This window comes from Aspergillus brunneoviolaceus (genome assembly GCF_003184695.1).
Source record: "Aspergillus brunneoviolaceus CBS 621.78 unplaced genomic scaffold BO95scaffold_3, whole genome shotgun sequence".
Lineage (NCBI taxonomy): Eukaryota > Fungi > Ascomycota > Eurotiomycetes > Eurotiales > Aspergillaceae > Aspergillus > Aspergillus brunneoviolaceus.
The window spans coordinates 405,790-421,457 of record NW_020290733.1 but is presented as its reverse complement, the minus strand read 5'-3'; the positions used below and the strand labels follow the sequence as shown (position 1 = coordinate 421,457).

At 51.6% G+C, this 15,668-nt stretch overlaps 5 protein-coding genes across 5 annotated transcripts; 4 read left to right on the top strand and 1 right to left on the bottom strand.

The window, feature by feature from the left end:
- Positions 1 to 4,703: 4,703 nt before the first annotated feature.
- BO95DRAFT_115769 (uncharacterized protein) lies at positions 4,704 to 5,188 on the top strand. Its single transcript, XM_025580409.1, has one exon. It carries the CDS (start codon positions 4,789 to 4,791, stop codon positions 5,059 to 5,061), a length of 273 nt encoding a protein of 90 aa, XP_025447381.1. The 5' UTR covers positions 4,704 to 4,788; the 3' UTR covers positions 5,062 to 5,188.
- An 894-nt stretch (positions 5,189 to 6,082) lies between these two features.
- Positions 6,083 to 7,220, top strand: BO95DRAFT_438124 (uncharacterized protein). Its single transcript, XM_025585437.1, has one exon. The coding sequence runs from the start codon at positions 6,492 to 6,494 to the stop codon at positions 6,864 to 6,866; it is 375 nt and encodes a 124-aa protein (XP_025447380.1). The 5' UTR covers positions 6,083 to 6,491; the 3' UTR covers positions 6,867 to 7,220.
- BO95DRAFT_115719 (putative RNA-binding protein) lies at positions 7,154 to 10,362 on the top strand. Its single transcript, XM_025580408.1, has 4 exons — positions 7,154 to 7,593; positions 7,857 to 8,103; positions 8,154 to 9,102; positions 9,166 to 10,362. Exons 1-4 carry the CDS (start codon positions 7,193 to 7,195, stop codon positions 10,278 to 10,280), a joined length of 2,712 nt encoding a protein of 903 aa, XP_025447379.1. The 5' UTR covers positions 7,154 to 7,192; the 3' UTR covers positions 10,281 to 10,362.
- Positions 10,363 to 11,254: 892 nt separating this feature from the next.
- Positions 11,255 to 13,436, top strand: BO95DRAFT_438121 (origin of replication complex subunit 5 family protein). Its single transcript, XM_025585436.1, has 3 exons — positions 11,255 to 11,440; positions 11,592 to 12,002; positions 12,134 to 13,436. The coding sequence occupies exons 1-3, from the start codon at positions 11,354 to 11,356 to the stop codon at positions 13,328 to 13,330; spliced, it is 1,695 nt and encodes a 564-aa protein (XP_025447378.1). The 5' UTR covers positions 11,255 to 11,353; the 3' UTR covers positions 13,331 to 13,436.
- On the bottom strand, positions 13,225 to 15,460 carry BO95DRAFT_495212 (uncharacterized protein; the record flags this gene model as incomplete). The annotated part of the gene is made up of 10 exons (XM_025590815.1): positions 13,225 to 13,682; positions 13,760 to 13,925; positions 13,978 to 14,372; positions 14,429 to 14,526; positions 14,582 to 14,619; positions 14,690 to 14,771; positions 14,831 to 14,861; positions 14,935 to 15,196; positions 15,256 to 15,359; positions 15,430 to 15,460. The coding sequence occupies 10 exons, from the start codon at positions 15,458 to 15,460 to the stop codon at positions 13,489 to 13,491; spliced, it is 1,401 nt and encodes a 466-aa protein (XP_025447377.1). The 3' UTR covers positions 13,225 to 13,488.
- Between the last annotated feature and the right edge of the window lie 208 nt (positions 15,461 to 15,668).

Genomic DNA, 15,668 nt, shown 5'->3' with positions numbered 1-15,668 from the left:
CCTTTCAGGCATTGGATTTATCAGTTGGGTCGAGCCGAGTCCTCGTCGAAAAGAGTTTCCTAAGTGACTCGTTGAACTGGTCCGTGCATTGATGGCCTCGCGTCCATGATCAACGCGGTTGCTCCCGCAGCTAGATTGATCTCCAGCCAAGCACCTCATCCTCACACGGAGTGACACATGACAGAGCCGCTGGCGCAACAGTCTCCCGAGTACCTCTTTGGATGAACAGTCGCCATGTCTGAGGGGGCGAGCAAAGCTTGATGTCCTATGCATAAATGATAGCTCCTGACAGTCCAAGCTCTCACTCATGGCGTTTGCGAAAATGAGCACATTTACACTCAGCTCTCTTTGATGCGATGCGCTGCGTGTGCTAGTACTATCTGACGGCAGACACTCTTGTCAGCTGGTTATCAGGTACCGGCTAGTGTGAGTAGGGCATCAATGGGCGGCAATAGATCGCTAACAATTTGTACAGCCAGGCAATTCGATCCAACCCGGCTGGGGCTATGAGAGACGTAGAAAGAAGAATACGCCCTGCTTTCTCTCCTTCATATTCTTCCCTACTGCGCATTTGCTCAGGCCAGGCCTCAGTCATGTCTTCGAGTTTGTTGACCGCGCCGAGCTATGCTAGCTAGAAGTCAAGCAGTGTCATGGATTTTCTTCCACTCAGGGCTACATAGAGGGTAGTCCTGTACATATACAGCACAGTGCACGAAGTGAGCATGTCACCTTAGGGCCTACATGTGCATCCATGCATGCAGCTATTATGACCCGGGGAGCTTTCCCCTCCCAAGGGCTAAGAAAGAGAAGGACTTTGCTAATAATCGACCTCGCCCCGGGACCACAGCCGTATTTGATTTTGGGTCGATCGCGTATTATTTTGCCCCTGCTTTCTCCTCTTTCTCGTGGCCTGCGGGATCTGGCTTTGCGCCTTCTCGACCCGGTGTTTGGGATGTGGCCCGAGTGACACGGTTTTATGATGCCCTACTCCTCCTCAAGGAGTAAAGGGACCATGTCCGCTCAAGTCTTAGGCTTTCTCTATGCCCTTTGTTTGGTGCGAGAAGGGGCGAGAGCTCTGTGGGATTGTATAGTCATTGATTGAAAGCTAAAAGATCATTGATTGAAGACAGATCCGGTTCGAATGGGTTGGCGGGATGTACAATAGATCACCACTCAAAGAGCTGCTTCGATTTGCAAGTTCTTCCTACGCAGCTCAGATTGATTCCCTCCTTTGAGGTACCCCGATTTTTCCACTTCTCGCCAACTAGATTTTCTATGGCCTGCGTGACTAGACTACTGCTGACGTAGGGTTGGCCTGAAGAGACCGTGGCGAGATGCTGGCCCATCTCCTTGTGTTCGGCGGGATATTCCTCTCAACGATAGGTGAGCCGATCCGATCACGAGAATGCTTGGGACTGCACGTTACTAACTGAGTCACGATCAAGGACTTTGTTTCTCTCTGTTGAGTATTTGTTATTTATCTGTCTTTTATGAAGCCCCAGGATCTTGCGTGACCAGCGCATCGTCCAAGTCATTACTGAAAAGAACATTCATGCTTGTTGCGAACCGAACCTTTAGGCAGGCACATGGAAGTCTGATGTATCCCAAGTATTGAACCTTCTCTTTCGCATAGAAATTTTGGGTATCGAGCTCCTAAGAGGTGGCCGTAGCACCTGCACCGGCATCTCAGGCAACCAAAAGACAAGCCTGTCGCTGAACATTGACCACAATGTCAAGCCCTATCACAATCTAGCGTGCCTGGACACGATACGTCAGCTGGTTAACCCTTTGACTTCTGTACAGAAGATCTTGGTCGTGCCACAGATTTACCCTCCTGACAAGTCTATTGATCAGTTCAGAGTCACTATCACCAAAAAGCCGACCAGAATTGATTCCACGCTGTGGAGGAGAGTAATCTTGCTTGGAAAGAGTGCAGGCATGGTTACCCAAGCTCGGCATGAGGGTATGCGAACAGTCTCTTGGAGAAAATCTGCTTTTTGAGCAACTGGACTCGTGCGAGCTACCGGACAGTGAGCTACAAATAGTAGTGAGCCGATAGATGAAAAGATTTCGGCAGTTGATTGACATTTGGTGGGATTTGGTCAGGCATATCAACCGATATTGACCATGATCAAGCCCAGGCACCGTGCGCCTACTTGGTGTGGTTTCGTCGGCTGAACAAACTCGCAACTTGTTCAGGTTATACACTATAGACCACTGATATTCAAGGCAATGGTATAATAATTGAATTAGCTGTAGTATCTACACAAGGGCTTCAAATGTAATGCTGGTTCGGAATACTGGCAGGGGGTTCTTCCTTTCATTGAGATTCGTCCTCAAGGTCGGCGGACAGTTCATCAGTGATGGCCGCATTGGACATCACATATGCAGAAAACTCCAGTGAACCCAATTGGAACCACCTTCTACCCTTCCAGCTACATAGTGTGCGGGGTTGGGCATGAGAGTGGTCGGTTCAAGAGGATAGATATGTTGTGTCTCTGATCGCGAGCTAGGCTTGTCGGCGCCAAATGTGGGTTAAGGCGAAGGCGCGGTTCGCGCACATTTGACATCAGACGCACCGCACAACATCAGAGCTAAAGTATGGAGTCGGCTAGAGGTACGCGCAAGAGAGCAAATGAGTAATGAAGATTGCTGTGGCGGTGGGTGCTTTTCTGACCGCAATTTGGAGGGATGGAGGGAGGGAGAGGGGAAATGAAGGGTGCCTCGCCACCTGGCAGTTGACTCTCCCCTCCCTTTCGGAGATAATCAAGGTTGTTTGATAACGATCAGTTGCAGCTGGTGGAAAGCCCCTCGTGCACCGCGGAGAGACGGAAAATGCATTGCATGATACAGATCATATAGTTGAATCATTCTCCTTCATCACGTGTTATTTTGATCCCATCGACTCGTGGTTGACCACGCAAAGCCCAGCGCCTGTTCAAACAAGGTGGAAGACGATGAAAGGTGCCATACATGATCAACCAGATGCAGTTCGATTTTTAGCCACTTATCACGCTAAATTACTGACTAATAGGACTTGACGAATCCGAAACAATCCACAGAGGATAGTGTACTGAGATTACTATGAAACACACTACCTAAATCTCTCCGTGCGGCGGTAGATCGTCTGGGGCCGAAGTAGCCTGAGGAGCAGAGGATCGAACAATACATGCTCTACTAATTGTAGTTCTCCAAGTAGGTGTAAATTGGCATCATAGACATGCACGCACCAGATCAAATTGGATCTCATAGTTAGGTATTTTAAAATAGCCTCCGTCCCGCACATCATTGTGACCATGGTACGATGCCTACCCAACAAGCGATGAGGGTAAGTACCTGATCATACCTAATGGGATTGAATTTGACTCTCATCTCATGGAATGATGTACAGATCGCCTAACCAAGTAGGCGAATTGGTTGGTAGCCGGGCGCAAGAACCAAGCCCTTTTTAGTACCCCACATATCATCCGAGCTGTGGAGGTGTCACAATTTGTCCCCTGAAGGTTCAAATCTCGAGTATGAAGGGTCTCATGAAATGGACGGATGACAGACAGCGGTCAAAACGTCAAGGTGAGGAGAAGAAGAGGGAGTGCCCCGTACTTACTACCTGGTACGGAGTACGCAGTAGGCTAAGACAATGCAAAACAATGAAGGCGATGGAAGGAAGCGGAGAAGTGGTACACCGCTTCTCCTCTGCTGCACCAATCATCCGCTGACAGCCACTCAGCCTGACATGATCCATGATGGCGAAATTACGACCCGGAAGAACAGCACTGCAATGAGACTGGAATTGAATCATCCATGATCAATTTGGCCTCAACCTTCTATTTTTTGCTTATGTATGATACGCTTAGACTACACGCCACGCGCGTCTTCCCACCCCTTTTCCCTCGAGTTGGGTCGTTGATTTGCTTGATCCATGGGTAGAGGCTGACCGCACCGTTAATTGTTGCATTCATAGTTGTGAAGATCCGGTCATGAACCCTGGTACAGACTCCCGGTTCAAAATTAGTACCTGGCCAGAACCCTAATGTTTCTTTGGAGAAAGGGTAGGGTGACCTGGTGGAAGTATAGTGGATGTCAACAAGACAAAGAAAGGGTGGTAATCCGGCCAAGATCACTGCCTGGGCCCGCGGTATCGTTCAAGAGGCGAATCCTCCAAAAGTCCAAGGGCCTCTCTGACAGCTTGGGCTAACTAACCTTGATCACGATCGGTGATATTCATGACGCAGATCCCATGCGCTAATTTAGGTATGAGTATCCTCAGACGGGGTCTGAATCAGAGGATCATTCCGTCTTACTACATGCACAGTCATGGTCCTGGAGGGCCGAAAAAAAAAACAGAAAGGATTTAGGCCTATGCTCGATACATTGGTGTTTCTCGAGTCTACCATGACTTGCACCGCAGCCGCTATTAGCACTCGAAAATATCACTCGTCGTTCATTGCAGCAGGATGTACTTGTTCGAGAGCCCGATCTCTCTCTCAGTGTCCAACGACTCCAACTAGACTAAGGTATCCGGTGGGATGCTTTGGCCCAGGTACAGTACGTGCGGTGGCCAGGGCGCAATCCGCCGTCACAGTTTTCGGTTTAGTCAACTGGCTTTTCTCCACTTGATGCGAAAACACTTGCAGAGAGCCACGCTCTCGAACCAGCACACCGAGCAGGGAACCCCCTTGCAACATCTCCAGCAGGGAGGAGATCGGTAATAAGCCCCATCATCAACAGACTTTCCTTCATCATCATGGTTGTGTTCTCAGACGATACCGGTTCGTTGCGCTGCTGGAAATGGAGAGCATTCTTCAAGGCCAACAAGCCCGTGGCTCGGAGGACTTCCTCGTCAATAATTACTTTGGGTCATTCAACGCGGTGAACATAATCATACTCATAATATTCAACCCTGCGAGAGGGAGATTACCAGGGGATGATGGATTATGGAGCGTGCTAGTTAGTTATAGATTACTAGTTCAATCTTGGGTAACTTTAGTGGCTATTGGCCACCCCATCCCAACGAAGTCGTGCAGTAGTATGTCTATTGACCCGGTTGGCTCCAATTACTGATCGCGAAGAAGCGATCCATTCATGATCCGTCCAAAAAGCAAATGATCGACCGAAAGGTGGTCGTTGGAAAGCGACAGCTCACCAGCTGTCGGAGGGGGTAATAGATTGATTATTAACAATTGGAACAGGGATGGGCCTATTAGTCTTCAAGGGATCATCTTCAAGATCGAATTGTGCCACCTGCTTGGCTTAGCAGAATTGCACTTGACAGCACTGCGCAAGTCAAGAAACAGGAAATAGATGAGGGCAAATGGTCAGGTAGTTATACTCGAGAAAGAGGGATGAGAGTTATGATGCAATCTAACGCTTGGGGGCGGGCGCCGATAAGAAGGTAGAAGCACCATCGACACCAACAGTGAAGTAGATATAGCTCTGTGTAATAGTATGTATGTACAGTTACAGTACTTCAGACTTTTTGACTGTACGTACGTAGAAGAGCTTCTTCGATATTATTGCAATTTTTATTTTTTTTCTAGATTTAAAGGAGAAAAAAAGGAACTCGATCGCAGAAACAGCAGTGGCCGCCGCCGCCTCCCTGACCCCCGCTTGTCTTTCCCAGCCGCCCACGCCTTGCCCCCTCCCCCCTCCTCCCCCCCTCTCTGTTGCCGCCTCCCACACTCTAGTCAGTCAGTCAGCCTGCCCGCTCTCCTTCTTCCATCCCCTCTCGTGTACTCCGTACCTGACACACCTTCTCTAGTGTACAACAATCAATCCTTATTCTATTTTACCATTCTTATTCTGCATTTCTTTCTCCCCCCCCCCCAAAGTCTTCCTACCCTCGTTCGTTCGTTTTGTTACTTGCTGGTCCACGCTGCTCTTGATCCTCTTCCCCACCTGGGCAAAAAAAGAAGAAGGAAAAGGAAAAGACAGCGCAGGGCCTAAGCAGTAGTGACTCCATCGCCCAACGCTTGTGATTCACCACCACCGCTATTGACCGAGATCTCCGCATTGTCACGAACGCATCGTTAGGGGTGCGACCTACCCTCAACACTCCTCCACCCTCCCCATCCCCTCCCCTTCCATCGAGCCTGTCCTTACTTGTGTGTCCACAAGTAGTGGTCACCAAAGTCTCTTTTCGTACCTGAAAAAATAAACTCTCGAGGCGTTCATTGTGTGTGAGTCGCTGTTCTTCTCCGAGATCAGCTCCGCCAAACCACCCCTCAGCCCCTCCCCGTCCCCTTACTCCGTACAGAGCTCATTATCTCACGGAGCACACCGCCCACCAGCCATTGATCCCTGACTCCTTGGCCCTCGTGCTTTAATCTCGGTCTTTCTCTCTGTTTCCCTTGCAATCGCAGGTCGAGATTGACGTCCCCCGAACTCGCATCACCTTCCGTTCCTACCATGTTATAGCCTGTTCACTGACTGATTACGGCCACCCCTGAATGGTTATTAGTCCAGTGATTCTCATCCCAAACTGCCCGCCTACCATGGCTTTTAAAAACGGACTTAGTGAACGCCTCGACGAGCTGCGATTCCCCTCTCCACGATCACCTCCCTCCGAATCCCCATTTCCTGGCTACAATGCGCTCTCTCCGACCCATTCGAACTTCGTGTCGGCGTTTTCGCGTCCATCCGGTGACGTTCGTGCCAATCTCCAACGCCGCTTCACAACAGACTCGAGTAAAGTGTCCTCATGGAACTATATGAATGGTGTTGGTGGGGGTGCACCGGCGGCGGACCCTCTAGATCTCCTTTCATCGGTGAGTCTAGTATCTTTCCTGGATATTCTTGTTGTGACCTGGTGTTTTGTTCCTATGCAATCACGTTCGACCAAGCATTTCGGTACTATGACTGTTTTTTAAACACTCATGTGCCGTGTGCTTGCAAGCAAGGTCTTTGTTCCTGCCCTGTGTGGTTATCATTGGCTGTATTTGCAGTTCATGAAGCGGTTCTCACAACCACTTAACTGTCCTTTCCTGTACTCGAACACCCACTTCTTGTCTGTAGACAAGCACCGCTTTCCCTACTCTGCTGTATTATAAGCCCAGCGCATGTCCTCAGATCTCCGTGTTCTCGGCATGCGAATCATCGTGTTCTTGCATTCTCGCGTTCTCTTGTGCTCGGCGCTCAGAAGTGCCCTGTTGCTAATTGACTGCAGTTTGAGAAAAAGCGTCAGCATATCGAATACATGCGAGAGCAGAGACGAAGGTTTGAAGAAGACATGAAAATCTTAGACTTGCAACACGAGAAAGAGAAGCTGGAAATGGACCAAATCGCAAAGGATCTCGCCAAAGCCGGTTTGTCTGGACCAGTCAGTGAGCCGACGACGCCGCCAGAATACCATGATAACACCCTTCCTGGCTTCACCCGTCCTACTCGGTTTTCAACCTCCAGTGTGACTTCATCTCCTGGCTTCTTCAACGTTTTTGCGCCATCTCAAGTGACAACTCCCCAGAGTCAAGTAAACCATAGCTCTGCCCAGACCCCAACAAATCGATTTTCTGTTCACTCTGTTCCTGGTTCTCGAAGGAACTCTGAAAAGGAGGATTTCGGCCAGGAGCCTGCATCTCCTTTCCGTCCAGGGCCATCGTAAGTTTCACCCCTTTCTCTTTCATAGGCGCTGTCTTGCCATTTCTCGGATACTCAGGCACTGCCTGAGAGCATATACCCGCAAGGTCTAGTGAGGCGGCCTGCAAGGCTCCGATGTCAGCAAGTAACGCAATTCATTCACTGTGGCCTTGCTGTGAAATGCCACCTCTGTCTTCATTCACAGCATCCTGGCATCTCCTTGATACCTCTCTCACCGCCTTGCTTTTCACACCTCAAAAGAGTCACCAACTGACAATACTTAGCATTCACCGGTATTCAATGCCTTCATCTGGGCTAGGCTCCCAGATTCGTCCCAATATAACTTCCTTCGATCGCTCCTCCGGTCTGGAGTCCTTCAACGCCGCAAAGTACTTGTTCCACAGCGAAGACGATCCATCAATGCTGAAGGACGAGGATCGAATTCCAACGCCCGATATCAAGAGTTATCTCAAATTGACGGACCCCGACGATAAGTTTCCTACTCTCTCACGACGTGACGATTCAGGCCTGGTAAGTCTTCTCGAAACATTTGACGATCCTGTTCTTACTCATCTACCTAGTTATCCGCGAACTCAGATGCTCTAGACTTGGCAAACTCGCGAACCCCGAACCCTGAGACCTGGAACTCTCACAGCCGTCACCGTACCTCGCATCAGAGCATGCCTCAGAACGCCCTGAATATGTTCCGTCTTGAACAGCTTGGGTCTTCCGCGGAAGAAGTCCATTCTCATTCCGCTACTCCTGCACGTCACGTCGCCAGACACTCGCTTGAAGCGAACGTTCTCTACGGCGCTGACGGCAAAAACGAAAGCATGTCTGCAACAGTCACAAACCGACCTACATCTTTGCAGTCCTCCTACTCCACGAACGATCTGCCCACAGTCAAAGGCGATGCCTTCAATCCGGCTATCACACCTCCCAAGACTCACGCGGAGCAATTCCAGCCACATAATGCCAACCTGGGACGGATGCCAGGCTCTGGTCCTACCAGTCGCTTACCCAAGGACTCACCTGAACATGAAGAGGCTAAAATCCAGGGGTCCCGACCTCAGCAGACGATTCTTCAAGCCAATGCTGCTCCGTTCGGCCCGCAGCTCACCACTGGAGCCGGAGCTGTCAACAGCAACATTGCTGCGCCAACCACACTGACTCCCTTCCAGCCACCCTTCTACGGGTATGGCCTTCAAGCATTTATGGGAGCTCCTACACAGCTTCAAGCGTACAACCCGGCAGCCCCCTTCAATGGCTATACTCCCGCCTATGGTCATTTCCGCCCAGGGGAAGCCCCAGCCAAGGCGGCCGGTACCCGTCGGAGTGGCGACGCAGACACTGCCCAGCTGTCTCGTTTCACGAACTTTCCACTTGAACACTATCAGGGCGAACTGTACGGTCTTTGTAAGGACCAGCATGGGTGTAGGTACTTGCAGAGAAAGCTAGAAGAGCGTAGTCCAGAACATGTTCAGATGATCTTCGAGGAGACTCATATGCATGTTGTCGAGCTTATGACAGGTTCGTATCATGTCTCCACTGCTATACAACTCCCATGCTGACCTCATTTTCTTTTCATGACAGATCCTTTTGGAAATTACTTGTGCCAGAAGCTACTGGAATATTCGAATGATGACCAGCGTACGGCTCTAATCAACAATGCTGCACACCAGCTGGTTAAGATCGCTTTGAATCAGCATGGCACCCGAGCTCTTCAGAAGATGATCGAGTTCATCTCCACTCCAGAGCAAACCCAGACAGTGATTCACGCTTTGAAGGATCAGGTGGTGGAGTTGGTTCAAGACCTGAATGGAAACCATGTTATTCAGAAATGTCTCAACCGCCTCTCTGCAGAAGACGCCCAGTTCATCTACGATGCTGTTGGTGCCAACTGTGTGGTTGTCGGAACTCACCGGCATGGGTGTTGTGTTTTGCAGCGTTGTATCGATCACGCTTCCGGCGAGCAGAGGGCGCGTCTCATCGCTCAGATTACATCCAACGCCTTCGCACTTGTACAGGATCCTTTCGGAAATTACGTCGTGCAGTATATTCTGGATCTTGCAGAGCCTCATTTCACTGAACCTCTGTGCCAGACTTTCCGTGGAAATATTCCCGCTCTGTCCAAGCAGAAGTTCAGCTCGAACGTGATTGAAAAGTGCTTGCGCACTGCTGACATCCAAATCAGACGCCAGCTGATTGATGAGATGTTGGCAGGTGCGGAACTCGAAAAGATGCTTAGGGACTCCTTCGCCAATTATGTCGTGCAAACAGCAATGGACTTTGCGGACGCTGACACACGTACACGCATTGTTGATTGTATTCGCCCTATTCTACCGTCTATTCGCCAGACCCCCCATGGGCGTCGCATCGCCGGCAAAATGTTGGCCTCAGAGGGCTCTAGCAGGGGCAGCGCTACTAGCAGTGGCCAGGTCACTCCCAATGAAATGAACTCAGCCCAGCTTCCTGGTCCTCTGCAGAGCCCAACACAGAAGTCATTCTTGTATCAACACAGCCCATTCCCCATTTCTAATGTCGGTTCCCAGTTTGGAAACCAGACATATGCATTCAATCCTGGCTCCGTTGCAGCCGCTCACACTGGTTCTGGCGGTGCTGCGGACAAAAGCAGCCTTTTCGCTTCGGCCATTGCGCAGCCCAACAGCAACCACAGTAACCAGAATCCGGTGTTCGCCAACTACTGAGCTGCGATATTCCACAACGAAGCGGCAGTCCCATGTTTACTGAACTGTACTCATATTGAGACGATGAAACGATCCTCATGATTCACGGCCACACCGACATATCGCCAGCAGATTGGAAGATTAGGATACTGATCCCATACGACAAGACCTTATCTCACGCAAGATGCACTGCATATCTGGATCATTCTTGGCGGCAAGATGTAAACCATTGATAAATGCTTTTTTATCACATTTGATGTCCTGTATTTTTTCCAATGCTAACAGAGCTTACGTTTGCCACGTCCCTCGACGAGAATTTTTCGAACAATGTCTTTTAACCCTTTTGCCGTCTGTTTCCCATTCCAGCAGACTAGTGAGCTTCCTAGTATCTGGCGGTGGGGGGCAGATTGATGTCTCATGCCTTGCTCTTTCTTTTAATATTCCCCCAATGTGCTTCTATCTACTTCCCCATGATTTACTTGTGCCATTTTTCTCTCGCCTTGTTTTCTATTGACTATCATCTTGTTTTCTATTGACTATCATCTTGTTTTCTATTGACTATCATCTTGTTTTGCTCGTCTTCTTTTGCGTTCTATTTTGTCGTCTACCTGGACTCTGCTATGCTGTTGCCTGCCGGTGGAGCTTGTGGCCGTTCTTTCTGGACTTATTTGGACAGTATGGACGGATGGTTGTTTTCGGGCTTCATCCGACATTGTGCCTGTTCTTTTGCTGCAAGTGCATTTGGGGTCTATGACCACCAATTTCTATTGGCCAGCGCCATTCAACATCAGAGACAGTATCATAGATGTACCCATAGTTGATCAAACAGAGGATCTTTTCTTATGATCACGGTTCTACAGTTGAACCACTATAAATCACCTAAGGATAAACAAATAACTAATGGGCAGGGTGATGCATAAAGCATCAAACACGTGACTCCGTGTTACCCGCGTTTCTTCTCCGGCGGAGATCTTCAGTACTTGCTTTGGCTTATCGGAGCGCGATCTGCCCCAAACCATTCTTCTACTACTCCAAGTCAAAGCAGCGTCCACCTGTCCATTCCAGGCACCTCAGGGTGTCGTCTTGAGTTCCTGATGCTTCCCTCCGAGGTCGCCCAGTCGATCAGCAAACAATGGCCTTGTCGCGAGCTCCAAAGCCGCCAACTTGCTAGCCTGCTCGGTGTACGTCCGTCCACGAATTTGTGTCCCCGATAAACCCTTCTCCTCCTCCCCCCCCCCCCCCCGGGTCAACGTCGCAAGGCCATCTCTTCTTTCTGGCTCTATCTAGCGCTCAAAAACCAGCAAAACTAATAACGTATGCGGACTCCAACAGGCCAAGGTCTCAAGCCCGTCTACCATAGTCGTCCATGGCATCTCTGCCACCTGCAAGACCACCATCGTGCGCAATGTGCTCGCCGCCCTCGACGTCCCGCACGCGCTCGTCCGCAGCCCCGAGTGCATCACCGGCCGCCATCTGCTCACCAAGATCCTTTGGGCCACCCTGGAGGCGCTGGGCAAGCGGGATGAGTGGGAGAAGTACGGCAAGGGACGCTGCGAACACGTCAGTACGCTCGCTGTGCTGCTGAACGAGTGTCTCGCTTCGGCTTTCGTTTCTTCGCAACAAGAACAACACCCGCCGACGCGCAACAATCGCAACAAATTCGTGCTGGTTCTTGATGGGATTGACAAGCAGAGAGAGGCGTCACCTACACTACTGCCTGCGCTGGCGAGACTGGGAGAGGTGGTATGTTCTTCTTTCTTCGCCCCGCCCCCCTACTTCTTTACCCCTGTGGATGACTGGGGATTGCTTTCTGTGTTCATCCTCTGCATTCTTTTGATTGCTGACTACTATTAATTTTTCGGCCTATATCACAGATTCCTTCGCTATGCGTCGTCCTCGTCCTTAGTACCCCTCCGCGACCGCTCTTCTTACAATCGGCCGGCGTCCCACATATCAGCTTCCCGCCTTACACGCGCAATGAAGCCACGACCATCATCCTCCAGGGCGGTCCGCCCCCGGCTGCCGCCGCCACCCTAGGGCTTTCGGACGCGGTCGCCTCGACCCTATACCCGCATTTCGTGGCGGCCGTCTACGATTCTCTGGTCGGGCCGACGGCCAGCTCCATCCCGACCTTCCGGTCGATCTGCGAGAAGCTGTGGCCGCGGTTTGTGGCGCCCATCACGACAGGCGAGACTCCGCCGGGGGGCGTCGGGGAGTGGGATTTCACTCGGCTGCTGGTCAAGAATCGGGCCCTGTTCCGGCATCAGGGGGAAGGGGCGCTGGTGCATCACATCGTCACTGAGGAGGATGAGGCGGAACCGCCCGTCGCGAAGGGTACGACCGCCGTCTCCACCAAAAGACCGAGATCCCTGTCTGCCGCATCGGCCCCATCGCCCCTGCCTTCCTTGCCGTACTTCCCCACCTTGATCCTGACCTCGGCCTACCTCGCCTCGCACACGCCGCAACGGCTGGATACGATCTTCTTCTCCAAGTTCTCGTCGTCCTCGCTGTCCGCGCGGAACAAGCGCGCGCATCACCGGCGGCGGCTGAAGCTGCTCTCGCGGGCTCAGCTGGAGGATGCTGCGTCGGCGGCGGCGGACCCGTCGACTCCCGGCAGCCGGAAGAAGGGCAAGCGCACCAAGACGAAGATCACCAAGTCGACGCTGGAGTCGGCCTTTGCGACCTCGTCCGCGACGACGTCGGCGGTCGGCGGCGGCGGCGGCATCACCGGCCCCTCGACCATCCTCACCGCGCGCCCGTTCCCGCTGGAGCGGCTGGTCGCCATCTACCATGCCATCGACCCCAACCCCCCTGCCAATCCGATTCGCATGGCGGCCGTGTCCGACGCGATCTATGCCGAATTGGCTACGTTGCGGCGGCTACGGTTGGTGGTGCCTGCGGCGGGTCGGGAAGGTCGTGTGGGGATGGGGTCCGGTGGGTTGAATAGCGGGAATACCACGTCCGATACGGGGGAGAAATGGTGTGTGAATGTTTCAGGGGACTGGATTGGGGAGTTGGCAAAGACGGTCGGCGTAGAGGTGGGCGAATGGTTGGCGGGAGGTCTGGATTAGGAGGGCCCTTCTTTTTTTCTGATGGGTTTTTTCTGGGTTGTTTGCTTTCTTTTACTTGCTTTGATTCATGTATTGTTCACACTCATATCCCAGGCATCATATAGGCGTTTGGTGCATAGATAGACCTTTATACAAAGGCCCACTTGGATTTTTTCCTTCTACCATATCCATTCATCGACTGTGGCTTGGGCGCAGACGAGTAGGCTTGGTGTCTGAGGCCCCTGAAATGGTGCATCGCCGGATTCAAAGCAGACGGAGGCGATGGGGTCTGCATACTGGTAGTTTGACAAGGGTGAAGTAACCTGTTCCCCGTTGCGCAGAGAAAACAGTTGAATCTTGCCTGTGTCGGTGGCTGAGCACACGGAGTTTAGCGTGGCGTTCTTGCGAGGGACGAAAATGGTCCAGCGGGAATTGGATAGATGCACGTACCGCTGGCTAGAAGCCCAAGCTCCAAACTGATGTCGAAGTCTGGTATGACTTGGGGCTTGAAGTCTTGGAAAGTGAGATAGGGTCGCGTGGAAGTATGCTTCTTGCTGGTCGGTTGCGGTTTCGGTTGAAGCCCGTTGGGCGGAAAGCGGATATCGTACATCTGGAGCTGAGCTAGAGTCAGCTTCATCCTTGTCAAAGAGAAATCAAATGTTCCTTACAGAGTTCATCCCTGCAACGACCATTCGGTAAGGGTCCACTCTGCGAATCTTTGTGACGGCATGTGGATGTTGGAGTCGTGTCGCGGTTCCCCCGCTCCGGAGGTCATGCAGGAAAACAGAGGAGTCCTTGAGACCGGCCGCGATCACATCCGAGGACAACCATTCGACGCTGGTGACGAGGGCATGGGAAGTACCAATGCGTCGTTTGAGGATCGGCTTGCCCGCGTTCACATCGTCGGAGAACGGCTTTTTCGACAAGGCCCAGTACGCTCCGTATCCTTGTAGAGTATACAAGCCATCAGATGCCCCAACAGCAAATAGCGGGTGGTCTCCCACTGGACAAGCCGAAGAACACCACAAAGACGCTGCTGTGCGAATGCGTATTGGTTGAAGGACTATATCGAGACGTATCAGTCATCCAAGTTCTTCACACAGTGAAGGGGTCACATACAGGATGGCGGCCATCGGTAGTCGCCGCCTTCATCTGGGTCTGGCAACATTCGAGGTGCCAGAAACGAGTCGCCCTGGGGACCGCTGTCCATCGTTGAACTGGTCTGGTCAATCTCCTGGCCGGATGCAGGGGTGGACAAGACCTCGTTCTTACAGCAGGTATCCTGTGTGACTCAATGAGATGGACGAAAGCTAAAGAAAAGCCCGCATTAGCGTTGAAACCGACAAGCAACAAGTTGGGGATCGTAGCTAAGCTGTTTACCCTATACGGTTCCTTGAATAGAACACGTTCCATGGTCCGATTGTAAGTCCATTTGTTCTGGTCGCAATCCGGGAAGCACACCCTTGGACGGCTGTTAGCTTGCCGGATACACGACCTCAAAGGACCGGAGAAGGCGCTTACGACACGGACGATTCACCGCCGCGATGACCACCTGGGCGTTCGTTAGTGATTATTCCCACTGCGGTCTTCGCGGACTTCTCTTTAGTATGATAGATAGTACTTACTAGCAATCAAGATCCCCGAGCGCTTGTTGCGCAGCACGTGCTTGATGCTATACTCATCTGGCCAGGCTTCGAATTGATGCAGCTGGTTCCTGCGAAGCTGGCTGGTGTAGGCACGCGCACTTCGCTCCTGTCTCACAGTGGTGGGCAAACGCAAGGCGCCGATCTCTCGTTGCGCATCAAGAAGAGGGTGAGATAAAGATTGCGCCCTCCTTATCTTCTCCTTAGCCTCCCTCTTGATCTGCTGAACCTTTCGGCGACGTTCCTAGTCACAGCGTCAGCGAGATCATGCAAGTGATTCCTGAGCCCCATTTTTTTCACAACCTCGTGGTCGGCGCGTTTGCGCTTGACCGAGTCTTTCGAGTATTGAGCCCCTGGAGCCGCCGCGTGGCTGGCCTGGATCTTGAAATACTTCTTCTTCTCCGGGTCTGGAGACCATGGTTAATAAGATTTGTTCGAAACACACAAATTACTGGGCGCTGGTCATTGTATATGTACCATAGTAGAACCCGGGGATCTCTCTCGCCATGACTGATGGCTAGAGAGGATTCAGATGTGCAGATTATGTGACGCAGAAGATGTGTAATGAATAGCATGAAGGGTTGTTGTGTATCTTGGTAGTAGTAACTGTCACGATGCTAAAGTATATCTGCTTGGATCGCCGGCGGCGTCATGTGCCGCGCGTGCTCGAGCACTCAGCCCAATTTCTAGTCAGGCTGCTCGGGATGGAAGAATTT